The sequence below is a fragment of the Echeneis naucrates genome, chromosome 3 (assembly GCF_900963305.1).
Source record: "Echeneis naucrates chromosome 3, fEcheNa1.1, whole genome shotgun sequence".
In the NCBI taxonomy this organism is placed as follows: Eukaryota; Metazoa; Chordata; class Actinopteri; order Carangiformes; family Echeneidae; genus Echeneis; species Echeneis naucrates.
Window position 1 is genome coordinate 13,888,199 of NC_042513.1, and position 14,062 is coordinate 13,902,260.

A 14,062-nucleotide genomic window follows, 5' to 3' on the forward strand; every position below is an offset into this window, starting at 1 on the left:
TTCATTATCTTCTTGGTCAGACAAATGAACAGACAACGTTCACTACTTGTGAGATTGTATTATACAGAATTATCAACAGATTTTTTTAATATAGGAAACAGCTCTTGTTTTTATGTACCCTGAATTTTTAATTCTAAAAAGGAAATTCTCAAAGGCATAAAAAATTATTTTAAAAAACGAAATTTTAATTTGGTATGTTTCAGCTTTTTCAATTGGGATTTTACAGACGTATCTATTAATCAAAAATAATTATCCCAGATTAATTGATGAGTAATATATTTTCCCAGCAACATACATATACTTGTGACATCTAGTTATAGGCCTGGCCTGTATCTCCGTTAATTATATAGCCTGCTTTCAACATGAAAACTTAAAAATTGTCTAAAGTCGAGAATGTCACATCATTGGTATCAAGATTATTCCTCGATCCACCGTCCATTTTAATCACAACCCGGCGAACAACTGTATTATTCTATTCAAAATGGATTACCAAATTTACGAGGAGTACCTTAAAGTAGCATCAGGGTCCCACTCGTTGCCTCTCACATCCGTAGCATTACGTCACTGGATGCTCCGACCGAGGCTGCTCTCTCCCAACATCCTTGAAGGCGCCCGACGTTTCCCATGGCGACCCCAGGAAAGGAGAGCTTTACCGCCCCCTGGTGACACGTCATCAAGACACGCCGACCCTCCATGGACTCACTTCATCTGATAGCTGACTGCATGCAATTAGGATATTCAACGGGACACTATTTAGGAAGTGTTACTTTATCCATTAACGGGAATGAATCAAAAATACTAATATCTGCTTTCCATCTATTTTAGTAGGGTTTTTTTTTTAATCATTGTGATTTAGCTGGATAAAACAGTGTCATGCAAGTCTGTGCATATTCTCATTCATCCAGGTCATGGTCATATCCGGCCAACAACTGAACAGCTGAATCGTCACCAGTCAGACCAGGCCAAACTAATGAAGCCCCTGGGACAAGGAGGCGAAACGTCTTTGACAAACCTAAGTCCTAAGTCCAGTTGAGATCGATTAAATCTTTGGCCGGATAAATGTAATTTAAGGCCATAGATAACAGTTGTGAATGCTTAATGCTACTGTGTTTTTACAGCCCGCAGATTATTATTTATATTATTGATATTTAAAGTGCTTTTTAGGAGGGACTTTCTGAGCTTTGAAACGGGCACATGTCCACCGTCAGGAGACAGACTGAAGGTCCTGTGAACCTGTGCTGCAGATCCGGGACCTCAGCGTCTGGTCCCGCCTCTCTGCCTCCATGCAGGAAATGCGGGGCTGACGTGAGCTACGTGCTGACACTGGGCGGGTCAACCGCCGGTGGACAAACACTGAACCGGGAAAACTTCTCTCCACTGGAGTAAAGTTGACCAAGACAGAGGTCACAGTTTAACAGCAGCCGAGCAGGAGCTCTTCTTGTCCTGTTTAACTTCGGGCATTTTCCTTCCTGTCGCTACTGCGTTCGCAGAAATTTGTCATACAGTTTTTTTTTTTTAAGGGAAAACTCAAAAGAAACTAACTTACAACACTTTAACGCGAAGATGGAAAAATACCTGTGAACAAAGTGTGTTTGGTGAATTTAGGGTAAGTTTACGCCTTTATTAACTTTTATTCAGCTCTAAAAATGAAGAAGCTCTAAGCGTTTGCTTTAACTGGAGCGCTTTCCGTGTCGCCGGGTTAGCGCTGATCCACAAACAGTCTGTAACCTCAGCCAAGGCACGCTCCTCTGTCACTAAAGATGTGAAATATGGAGGCTGGTGTGGAAACAGTTTCTGGATTGTCCGGTTTTTCCGTGTTTTATTCAGGGAGTTAACTTCATCAGACGGCGGGCGGTCGGAATTGGCAGCGCAACAACAATCGTTAAACCGTCAATTGCCATTAAATCCCCTCATTTTAAACTTACAGCAACGGTTTTTTTTAATGGGAAGGTTAGTGCTCGTTTAGACTTCTCCACAAATGCATCAAAGTGTAAAACCGGGCAGTCGCTGCCGTAACTCAGAAGATCCGCGCCAAGGATTTCAAAAACAGTTTACCTGCGCGGGACATCCCTCACTTCCTGTACGCGTCCTCGTGCCATGTTCCCATTGGCTGCTTTACGCAAAAAGGGCGGTGCCAACGCGTCCGTTGGACCCGAGGATTCGATGGAACGCACGTCAGTTACCGCCAATATCTAGCTGGTGTTTTGATTCAGATCAAACTGATTTAAAACATCGTGTTCACGAGTTCCATGGCAGGCAGCCGATACTTAAATTAAAAGGTCGATGCTCACTGTACTCACGCGCGTATGAAAATGTTCCCATCAGACAGACGTGTTGTGCTCAAAAAGCGGTAAGGCCCAATCAAAGTGTAATACCGAAGTAACTAGCAAGTAATGTTTAGTTAAAACGAATGGCTTCTTGGGTTGTTGCTAATTTACATGGCACAGATATAAGAGGGATTAATTTACCCAGACATGTTTAAAGTATGTTTGGTGGACCAGTTTATGTAAATCGACGCTTTCTGCTTTAATCTAAGAAGTTATTTGGCTCCCTTCAACCTCCATTTAACACTACAATTTCCTTATTTCCAATTTGATAAATAGAGATAGTGAAAAAACGGTACTGGATGGAAGATAGTCCGATTCTAGTAAATCTGCGATTATTTGTCATGTGCACTTTGCTGGACACATTGTTAAATACTCATGCTTGCTAAGGACAAAAAGTGTAAAGTGCAGCAGTTTATTCTCAAACATGGTCAAAAAAAAATAGAGAATGTATGTATGCAATGTGTTTCATATAACCTTTTCATCTTTGCTGACAGGATGATGGTCTTGTAGCAACCCTGGTTTGTCTAAATACCCCAAAGAAATTATTAGACTTGTGTCAGTGGAGAACCATTTTATCATGGGACCTCTTACTACACCTAAAAAAGGAAGGGATGGTGGCTCTGTTGATCCCTGGACACCAACGTCTAACCTCAAAATGCTCATCAGTGCTGCTAGTCCTGACATCAGGAACCGAGAGAAGGAGCTGTGCATGGACAATGATGGGCGGGAAGAACTTGACTCTACACAGGTATTTCTTTTCAATGCTTAATATAAAGATATGAAAGATCATCTATCTTAAGCCAAGGTTTTTGGGGGTACTTTCCTTTTACCTGCTGTTCTCTAATCCTTTTGTAGGATACTGAAAATGGAGAAGAGTCTGAGAAAATGATCGGCCGAAAAGAAAAGAGTCTGGGTTTGCTCTGTCACAAGTTCCTTGCCCGTTACCCAAATTACCCAAACCCTGCCATCAACAATGAAATCTGCCTGGATGATGTGGCCACTGAGCTAAGTATGTCTCCATTCGCAGGCTTCGCTCTATCTTTAAGTCAAACAGCTAAACAGTATCCATCCATCACGATCACAGTCAATGTCAGCCTTAAGGGCATCTGCTAAGTGTTGCTTTCATTACTCTTTGATCAGTACATTGTTTTTTCCTTTAGCAGAATAAATTATGTATCATGATGAGTACCAGAAACCTCTACACTAGTTTTCAGAAGATGTGTCTGTTCTACCCTCATAAATGCAAACATGACACTTTAGTCAATCAAGTTATTTACATCAGATAACTCACTGTGAACCATTAAGTGTGAGTGCTCTCTTAATAAATAGGGTACTAGCTTGTTCAATAAGTTTTTTTTTTTTTTTTTTTTTTTTTTGTCTGTGTCTGTCTGTCCGTCCCCCCACCATCTGCATAGATGTGGAACGCCGGCGTATCTACGACATCATGAATGTGCTGGAGAGCCTGCACATGGTCAGCCGCTCTGCAAAGAACCGCTACACATGGCACGGACAGTCAAAGTTGGCACAGACTCTGGCTATTTTGAAAAAGGTGGGCGAGGAACACCGGTATGGTCAGCAGATGCAGCAAATACGGCAACGTCTCCTTGAAAAGGACTTTGACTTTGATGGGGAAGAGAAGGAGAATGAGGAGGTGGTGGAGATGGAGAGTGGGGAGCAAGGACAGAAGGAACTCTTCTTTGTGGAGCTCCCAGGTGTAGAGTTCAAAGCAGGTGAGAGGCCAGAAAGTCTTCCTTCAAATTTAAATTTAATTTAAATTATCACAGTCTGTGTGGTACTCTGGATGGTGCCATAATTAAGAGGTTTGATAAGGAATCATAGGTATGTGATTGCAGTAATTATCTGAAACTTTATGTTGAATCTACATGCAATTAATTGAATTGTGTTTTCCAGAGGTTAAACCATCTCTTTTTCTCATGTACATTTAAATATTTAAACGAAAGACACCAGAACCCGCCATTTTAGTAATTCATGTAGACACTCACTATCTACCGACTTGTTTGTCCCTTCCAGCCTCTGTTAACAGTCGGAAGGACAAATCTCTGCGGGTAATGAGCCAGAAGTTTGTCATGCTCTTTCTTGTGTCTAACCCTCGTGTGGTCAGTCTGGATGTGGCTGCAAAGATCCTGATCGGGGAGGACCAGGTTGCAGATCAGGACAAGAATAAGTTTAAGAGTGAGTACAGAATCTGCCATATACATTATGTTCTTTAGCTTAATAGCAGGGTTAAATAAAGTGGATTCTTAAATCTCATACTGGAGACGGGCCACGCTTTTCACTACCTGTACGGTTCGAAGCACCTTGGGGTTTTTTTTTTTTTTTTTATTTTGGTGTGTGTTATTAACAGTGAAACAGGGTATAAAGAGATCAACACCTCAATACATCTGTATATAAAGTCTCTTAATAGGTTACTGCAACCTACGCTGTGTCTCTTGGCACTAGATAATCATGGCTGCTTGCTCTCATGTTTGTAGCCAAGGTGCGGCGGCTCTATGACATAGCTAATGTGCTGCGTAGCCTGAAGCTCATCGAGAAAGTCCATGTCACGGAAGAGAGAGGAAGGAAACCAGCCTTTGAATGGGTCGGTTTAGAAGAATTCCCTGAAGTCAAAGGTATTGCTAGATCTTGTTCCCTACACAATTTCTATTAACACACAAGTTGGCAACCTTGAGGAATTTAACTAAAAGTTCAATTCTCGTTTCAGACTTGGAGACACCCTCCTCTGAATGTCTACCCAAGAAGAAAACTGTACTGGAGTCGAAAGCACCTGTAGACAACTGTGCCAAAAACCTATTTTCCTCACCAGGGGTTAGGCGCAGTTTCATTCGCCACCCCTCCCTCATAAAGCTGGCAAAGAGCATTCAGGATGACCGACGCAAGATCAACTCTGCTCCCAGCAGTCCTGTGAAGAGTGCTCTCAGTGAGTATAGCACATGTTTCCTTAGACAATGTTACCACTGTGGTATGACAACCCTTAACACTTGGTCTTTTCCACTTTTATCTTCAGTTGATTCAGCAAACACTGACTTCCCAAACAAAATGGCCCAGCTTGCTGCCATTTGTAAGATCAAGCTCGACCAGGAGTCTGTGTAAGTTTGGTTCCGTTTATTCAGTCAGAGCTGTTTGCGCTTCTTTAAATGAAGTTGATCAAGTTTATAAGGCTGCTTCTCAAGTCTGGTTCAAAATCAAGTGCAGTCTAACTGAAAATGTTTCTGAATCACTATCACAGACTGGAAGAAGTCACACAAACTAAACTTAGTGGAAACTGTTTCTTGTCAGTGCGGCAGTTTGTTGAACAAACAAGCTTGTGTTGTTGGGAAATGCCTCCTATGGTCAGTGCCAGAAAGAGTGATACCCACTTCACATTGACAGAGTTTAAGTGTGTGGACACTGATCTATAAGACATCTCTATTAGGGAGGAGAATAAGAAGATGGTCCTGATGTTCAAACATCATTTAATCCAGTCTGCACATGAGTGAACTATAACTTTATTTGGTTGTTGTGCATTGTTACTGTGTTTGTTAAGTTTAACACTGAAGTATGTGGAAATACACTACAGCCTAGAATCTTTTAGATATTTTTGCCATATTTTTACTCAGTTCACTTCAGTTTTCCGAGTAGGTTTTAGCCTTTAAAAGAATGCTCCAAGTTCATCTTCATGTATTAGATTTGTGTAACAGTAGGTCTTTGGATTGACTAGAATTCTTCTGTTCAGGACTGGAGCTAATGACCCAAAAGATGCTGCTACTAAGGCCGATGCAGCTGCTGCAAGGACAGAGCCAGTTTCCTCCAAACCAATGGAACCACCTCAGGCACAGTTGCTAACTTCAACCCAGGAACCTGCAATCAACACTACTGTCCACCTCACCCCACATACCCCGCTGGCAGCCCAGACTGGGGGCTCCATTGCTTACATCCCTGCACAATGTTCACCCCTGATCCCAGTCCTGTTACCTCAGCAGCAAGGGAGCAGGTCCTACGCTGTGTATTTGCACCCTTCTTCCCTCAGGCCAAACCCTCTGGCTAAGCCACAGCCAACAAGCCTTGCTGTGCGCTCTATGACCTTTGAGGATAAAACTGGGCAGAGCCCAACCGATCAGGTCGCAGGAAAGAGCCTACCAGTCTCCAGGGCAACTGACGAGAGCCCTTTGGCTCTCAAACGGCTGCATTCAGATCCAGCCTCAGAGACCAGCCCTTCCAAAGCCAAGAAGATTGACCACAGCTTTAAGGTAGGGGGAAAAAAAGATGTGTAAAGAATTGTAACTTTATGTCCAGAAGCACACAATCAGTGAAAGCCAGCTAGGACACATAGCTTTGTTTTCTAGAAAGAGAAGGTTTGGAATTAAAGAGGTTATAGTCAGAAGAGAGTAGAAAAACCGGCGTTTACTCTCTCAGAACAGAATAATGCATATGAGATTATTGAATTATAATTGGGTCAGCATATATCAATTCTACTAAATAACAAGGTTCTTAATCAATAGTATGCCAGCGTGAAATAGATGTCTTGCTATGATGGTCTTTGTTTCTGACATGCAGTATTTCCCACTGGTGTACCTCCTTTAGGACACATCCCCAAAGCTGTGTGAGATCCTGCACGCCCGTCTGAAGGCCCGGCGCGGAAGTGAGCTCTCCAGCCGGCCCTCACCACGCGCACTCCACCTCGATCCGGAGTTCATCAACACCCCCGGCAGTGCTGTGCCCAACCAGATACTAGAGCAGAGCCTGGAGACCTTCCTGGACAGAGAAGAAAAGACAGTTACCTCTGATAGTGATGCAGGATTAACACCGGTCAGAGCAATGCCCCTTACGCCCGGCCAGATTCACACAGAGGTAAACGCAAAAATGTGCTGCCTTCTGGGCAAACAAAAGCAAACAAACACCAGGAAGGCCCTGAAAAAGTTTGTGTGACATTTATCCCTCTGCTCATCCAGACTCTGGTACCTGCCGGATACCTGATCCCCATCTCCCAGCAGTCTCTCATCAGCTATAAGGAAACTCAGGCTTCAGGAGGAGAAAGCTTCAAGGCCTTGACCCCCACTTACAACATCTACCAAACACCAACTGCAGGTAAACGGGGCACCAAACTGATAAAATGTTGCTTTGAAGTAACAGGGTGATAACAGATTTTGTCATGTTTACTTCTTTTTTTAAATTAGTGCTGTATAGTAATTCAAGTTATGGTCAAATTGATTGCTAAACTGCTGATTAATGAGTTGACGTGTCCAATCAGTCATTCAGACGCAAAGATATTCATTAAACAAAGACACCACCCTGAAACCAGAGAATGCTATTCATTGATCATCATAATTGGTTGTTTCTTTCATTTATGTTTAATCCATGTATGAATTAACCAGTATTTAAAAAAGATTCCCCTTTTAGTCCAAACTCATCTTTTGTGGTCACCAGGATCCAGACCTGCCCCTGCCCTGGAGATTACACCCACCAGTCTACGCCGCCACAGACCTGTTGTGGCTGACTCTCCATGCACCCAGCAGGCTCACCAAGTCCACAGCCCCAGTCCTGCCATCCTCAACTTCACACTGCAGAACCTGGGTCTGATCTCAGGCTCCAGCCCAGGAAACGGCTTTGCTGCCCCACAGACTCCAGAGCACGCCAACACCCTGTCCAGCCCAGTGGCTCTGCAGCAGAGAGGCATGGTTTTCATCAAGCCTGTGTCCCCTATGCCTCTGCAGCAGTCGGTATCTTCACAGCCAGTGGCCCTGATCAGCATGCAACAGGTATAAGCTAACAGCCGTGGTCAGAGGGTAACTACTGCTGAATAAACTTTATACTGAATGAGGCATGCGATTTTACTGGTCATTGTTAGTATTCCTCATTCAACCTGTGAAAACGGTGGATAATGTGACACTGAAGGTTTGTCAAATCTGAGGAAATGGTGAAGTAATCAAATGACTGTCAGAGTTTTTGTATATCACTGATCAGACCCAACCATTGGTATTTGTAAAGGACCAGTTCAAGTTTTAAGTGCAGAGGTTTATGTATGGACGCAGTGATAACTGTAGATTATTCAGAGGACATGAATGCTGCAAAGACACATTGAAATTCAGATCTCTCACTAACTGATTACTATCTGTTGTCCAGCCTCTGATGACCACCCCCAAAGGGACTGGCCTCCCTCAGCCCAGCTTCTTCCACACACCAGTCACCCTCTCACCTCTGGCTACTGTGGTAACCACTGGTGGTCAGCCAGCCACCAAAACCGTTTACATCCCTCAGAGAAAGCTGGACGTCAACGCCGAGGACTCCTGAAGGCCCTGAAGAGGGCCCTCTGATGACTGTGTTCTTTATGTGTATAGATGGTGCTTTTGTGTTGTGGGTCTTTTTTTTTTTTTTGCGCATATCTCAGTATTTGTTACCTTGGGCCATTTCACAGCAGCCTTGCTGCTTTCATCCTTATCACAGCCAGCCCTAAAAATAACTGCTATGCAGACTTTGGCTGTGGTCCAGTGGACACGTGGAAAATGTATTACAAACCAAGTTTACAGGGTACTTATGAACAGTATCATGGTGCCAAATGTGATGCTGGTAGAAACTGTTCATTCCAGGTCTGAATTTTCATAAAACGGGAAAACCAATTGGAAAATTGTTTATTGAGCATTTTGTAGCTAATCTATTATTCCCTTTGCACATATGTACATGTTAACTTTTACCCCCTTTTAAGTTTGATTTTCTGAGAATATGTGAATATTTCTAACACTGTGAGACTAATCAGAAATTTTGATAAATTTAATTTATAAGGAAATTATTTTTGCTTCCTTTGTCCTGCTCAATGTAAAATGATTAATAAATTTTAATGTTTTTTCTAAGAATTTGAAATTTTTTAATTTTTTTGTTTTAAGTGTCACATTTCCAAAAGTCAAATGTACAGCAATGAGACTTGTTACAGATATTACATGGACCTCCCACCATTATTTTTATTACCTATTAAATAAGATTATACAATTTAGCATTTGCAGTCTATAAAACCTGAAAAGATTTCATAGAATCATATTTTAGTTACAAGTTATGTCTACCAAATAAATATCATAATAAATAATACAATCCAATGCAATTGAGCTGGTGTCTGAATTACAACACCAAGTTTCCTTACGACATCAATAAATCTTAAGCTGGCGTCTGTTCATCTGAATACAGTGTATTTTTACACACTCAACTTAATTTGTAAATTATACAGAGACAAGCTGAGAAGTGTTAACATGGAGCTTTAACACATCTTTTTGATGTCTATGCCGTAAGAGAAATCTGAAAGCTGTTGGTGAATAATGTTTTAAGGGACTTCAAGACAAAATATGACCTTTCAGTGGAAAAGGCTGGTGGGCACTATGTAAGGACGGGTTAAGAGGGCCAGCATACTGAGCTGATACAGAGCTTTTCTCATTGTTTTATTTGATACCATTCGATGAAACTTAATCTCTCTTGATGACAGCACAGTGGGGAGTCCTCTCAAACCTGACATTTGAAAATATTTTATTTTACTTTTTAAGTTCCATTTAAATCCATTTAAAGTAAAATATCTGCCCAGTATGATTTGAATATGTTTGAACATGCTTTCATCGGACAAACCCCTATTTTTCATCCATCTAACCAACTATATTTAAAGAACTACAAGGTTGCAAGTGCAGCTCGACTATGTTTGTGTTCAGATGCACAATTGTAATTCTCATGCCTCGAGTCACCATTTCTGTTTGTAATCCTGCAGCCCACCATGTCATTGGCTCTCTGTTTGCAGCTGTTTGAATTTAGTTTCCGGTGTCTGTCTGATTCCAGAACAAATGTTCAAGGGGCTGACGCTGATGAAGGGCCAGAGAGCTCTGCTCTGTCACAGGTTATTTTCGGAGGATAGTTTCATTGTGGTGATGGTGAGGTGGAGGGTACTGTATATAAGCCACCCGGGGTGTTCACTGCCACACTACAGCTGAGGCAAAAAGACTTAAGGTAAGAACTCATTACCTCTCTGCTAAAATCTGAAATTGATAGTATACTACAGCACAATGTACAGATTTATGATCAGGCTACTAATTTTAGTTTACTCTTATTATAGACTTATTATTTAAACTTATTTTGTTTTTGACATCAGGACTCAGATGTGTGAGAGTTTCAGACCTTTGCCATGTCCACTAGATTAGCTTTTTGTCTGTGTAGTGTCACAGTGAAGGCTTTGTAGATGGAATATCACATACCAGTCCTGTGAGTTTTTGATATGAGCCGGAACTGGAATGTCGAGGGGAGAACCAGAGGGTTTTCAGTGACGCTGCTCCCAGTACCTGAGGGACAGTGGAGAGTGTGGGAGAGTTGAGAGCTGACAACCAAACTTAAAACAGACATGAAACTGAAAAGGCCATTTACCATTTCATTTGATAATTCCATAACATATATCAATATGTCTCTGAACTGGATTTAGTTGTGCAACAAATGAAAAAGGACCTGACATACTCAAAGCAGTTTTTTTTTTTAATTCAATGAGCAAATATTACATTGTGATTTTGTTTGGTCCAGAAGAAAGTAAGTAAATGTCTCACCACAGCTATTGAATATATTTTTGAATATATTTAACATTAACATGACTCAAATGGTTGTTTAATGTTTGTACTCCAAGATGCCAAACTGGGGAGGGGGTGCAAAGTGCGCAGCCTGTGAAAAGACGGTGTATCATGCAGAGGAGATCCAGTGTAACGGCCGGAGCTTCCACAAGATCTGCTTCATCTGCAGTGAGCAGAGCTTACTCGCTCTAGTCCACCAGAGAGTGTCACAGTGGCTTTTCTTCTCCTCTCCTTCCTTTTTCACACCCTTTCTTCTTCTTTTCCTACTCTTCACCCTCCTTCTCTTTTCCATCAAATCCTCATCTGTCATGCTATAGTATTGCAGCTGCTCTCTGGGTTTGGCATTCCAGCAGAGTTTCCTTTCCTCCTCTTCTCCTGTTTGACCAGCCTGAATTACAGTTGTGGTTCTCTCGGCACACAATGCCAGAGCTTTCTGGCCATAATTGGCTCTAATCTAGGGACTGAGACAGTGAACACCTCATATAGGTTTACTGTTCACAACACTGCTGACTGCTGGATGGTTCCAATGGGAACTCTGAAAGGTCTCTGCGATAAGCTCCTCCATCTGCCAAGTGTTCATCCTTTCTCCAACATTAGCCTCACCCTCTCATCTGCCCCACAAATGGAAACACAGGACATCTGACAATGTGTAATGTCACTGCTGACTGATAAAACTCACTAGATGTGAGCTTTATTTAACCTGCATTACTCCACTGTGACGCTCCTCGGAGTCTGGGCCAGAGCCAAATATAGAGCAGACAAACAATAATAGACTAAGTGTGTAGTAATTTGGTCTCTTTCAAACAGTGACCTGCAGGAAGGGGCTGGATAGCACCACAGTCGCAGCACACGAGTCTGAGATTTACTGCAAATCCTGCTATGGCAAGAAATATGGGCCAAAAGGCTACGGATACGGGCAAGGAGCCGGAGCCCTGAGCTCAGACCCTCCTGGAGAAAACCAACACCTGCAAACTCATGAGTAAGGATGACGATGCACTGTTGTGCTTTGATTAAAGGATCAGTTCATTCAAATTCCAAATATTGTTATCACTCACTGCTCGTGTGAATGAGTCATTTCCAGAAGTTTGGGAAAAAAAAAAAAATCATGTAGGAATTTTTTTCTAAACGCATTTATAGTACATAAAGTGGACGCAGACTCAGGGTCTGAAAAGTGAAGCCAACGCTGAAGAGCTTTCAACTTGTATTCTGTGTAATGACCACCAGGACCGACTCCACGGGTTGTAAAAAGACGCCATGCTGTAAAGAACTCTACAGGAAAATGACCCTGTTCCTCACTTAATTCATGAGCACAGTAAATAATGCTCTCAGTCTCTAGTTTCAAGTCTTTTTCAGTACAATTTGATCTTAATTTTTTAATTGATTGTTTCATTAAGCTGAAAACAGACCATAAAGCAGGGTATGTATTTGGGGGCGTGGCTACGGTGTGATTGACAGACTGTAGAACAAAATCAGGATAGAGTACAGAGCAGGTCAGATCCAGTCCTCAATCCTCTGCAGCTCAACCTTCTCCTCTCAATATGTCCCTTTCTGGTTTCAAAAAAACTTATAAAAATTATGAATCTGAGGCTTCAAAAGTCTCATGAACTCATGGGCGACCTCACTGTGGGTTACAACTCCAGCGTAGCCCTTCATTCTTCAGCAACTTCGATTAATATTTTAACTACTCGAAATCTGCTTGTCTCCAATGTGATCACAGTTCCTTCCTGAACACAGGTTTTATTTTCCAGGTCTAAACCAAAACCTTCAGCCAACTCAAATCCAAGCAAAACTTCCCAGAAGTTTGGAGGCTCAGATCGCTGCTCTCGCTGCTCCAAAGCCGTCTATGCGGCAGAGAAAGTGATGGGAGCAGGAAAGGTGAGGACCCCCCAGCTGAAACACGGTTGTTTTTCTTTTGTCTAGCATCTGTCACAAGTTGGCCCAAGCTGACCGTCATCGAGATTCAGACATGTCACAGGAGGTTCACCTTTATGATCCTGTGACCTCTCCTCTACACTTGGATTATATGATATTTTCTGTGCTTCCCATCAGTTTCTATTGAGGCCTGGATTGCAGACAAATTCAGGTGTGCTTCCTGTTTCGCGCTCCAATCTGCTCTCTGTCTCACTGGTCAGAGTTCACCACCGTTTGCTTTTCACTGGTGTACTGCACATAAAAGTGAGACACCGCAGGCTCCAAACTGTAACATCCCTCTCAATGTGAGGTGTTCCTCACTGAACAGATGAGTTTTCCAGAGCTCTTTGAAGACAAAGAGGGACGTCCCTGCTCTGAGAGACTTCGGGAGCTGGTTCCACCATCAGGGAATCAGACCAGGACAGTCTGGACTGAGATGGCCTTGTTTACAGACCACATTCATGAAGGGACACAGTGGTTAAAAGGAGCATAGAGCTGAATGACTGAGGTCAGGTCGATGTAACAGACCAGGAAGGCCCTCTGACAATGGGCAGTGTTGATCCATTAGTAGCAGAGTCACATGCACCCTTTTGGGCTTTAGGTTATTCTTTTTAGATTTTATTCGTATTATGTGTTGTTAATGTTTGTGTGTTTGTGTTTAGCCCTGGCATAAAACCTGTTTCCGCTGTGCTCTCTGCGGTAAAAGCCTGGAGTCCACCACAGTAACAGACAAGGATGGGGAGCTGTACTGTAAAGGTACAAACACACACCGACTGGGTTGGCAAATGTAGACACTGCTGTTTATCATAACCTCATTGCTGCTTTCTCATTGACTCTTCAGTGTGCTACGCCAAAAACTTCGGCCCAAAAGGGTTTGGACTGGGAAATGAAGCCATGTTGGAGGAACGTCAGTGACATGCTGGTTTAGATAAAACCTCACAATTGAAGTCACTGATTCACAGCAGCCGTTTCCATTCAGACTTATTACTTTTTAATGAAGAATTCAGAATCTGCGTCACTGTGAACTACTACGACTAGAAGGACAACAGATAATTGAGTCTTTAAAATTCATCATGAATGTTTATGCAGATGATTGGAATTCTTTCTACAAATAAAGGGAAAGAGGAAACATAGCACATCTAAATAACGCCTTAGTCCATGTCTTTCATTTTACTTTATCTCACACAGAAGAGAACTGAACTCATGAGAACAGATCATCAGTTGATGTTGAATTACTGATGACAG

General features: G+C 42.3%; 2 protein-coding genes across 2 annotated transcripts; both read left to right on the plus strand.

Annotated features, from left to right (window-relative positions):
* Window positions 1–1,377: 1,377 nt before the first annotated feature.
* On the plus strand, window positions 1,378–9,127 carry e2f8 (E2F transcription factor 8). The gene is made up of 13 exons (XM_029498539.1): window positions 1,378–1,606; window positions 2,822–3,075; window positions 3,183–3,336; window positions 3,743–4,057; window positions 4,359–4,520; window positions 4,820–4,957; window positions 5,050–5,265; window positions 5,353–5,434; window positions 6,061–6,574; window positions 6,909–7,175; window positions 7,277–7,412; window positions 7,752–8,083; window positions 8,448–9,127. Exons 2-13 carry the CDS (start codon window positions 2,905–2,907, stop codon window positions 8,613–8,615), a joined length of 2,655 nt encoding a protein of 884 aa, XP_029354399.1. The 5' UTR covers window positions 1,378–1,606; window positions 2,822–2,904; the 3' UTR covers window positions 8,616–9,127.
* Window positions 9,128–10,221: 1,094 nt separating this feature from the next.
* On the plus strand, window positions 10,222–13,961 carry csrp3 (cysteine and glycine-rich protein 3 (cardiac LIM protein)). Its single transcript, XM_029498520.1, has 6 exons — window positions 10,222–10,301; window positions 10,963–11,074; window positions 11,714–11,885; window positions 12,655–12,781; window positions 13,480–13,573; window positions 13,659–13,961. Exons 2-6 carry the CDS (start codon window positions 10,963–10,965, stop codon window positions 13,730–13,732), a joined length of 579 nt encoding a protein of 192 aa, XP_029354380.1. The 5' UTR covers window positions 10,222–10,301; the 3' UTR covers window positions 13,733–13,961.
* Window positions 13,962–14,062: the final 101 nt, after the last annotated feature.

Coding starts and splice junctions, on each gene's coding strand:
- e2f8 (XM_029498539.1), top strand. CDS start 2,905: ATGGGACCTCTTACTACACCTAAAAAAGGAAGGGATGGTGGCTCTGTT. Junction 7,176..7,276: donor CCGGCCAGATTCACACAGAG/GTAAACGCAAAA, acceptor CTGCTCATCCAG/ACTCTGGTACCTGCCGGATA. Junction 7,413..7,751: donor CTACCAAACACCAACTGCAG/GTAAACGGGGCA, acceptor TGTGGTCACCAG/GATCCAGACCTGCCCCTGCC.
- csrp3 (XM_029498520.1), top strand. CDS start 10,963: ATGCCAAACTGGGGAGGGGGTGCAAAGTGCGCAGCCTGTGAAAAGACG. Junction 11,886..12,654: donor CAACACCTGCAAACTCATGA/GTAAGGATGACG, acceptor TTTATTTTCCAG/GTCTAAACCAAAACCTTCAG. Junction 13,574..13,658: donor TGGGGAGCTGTACTGTAAAG/GTACAAACACAC, acceptor TTGACTCTTCAG/TGTGCTACGCCAAAAACTTC.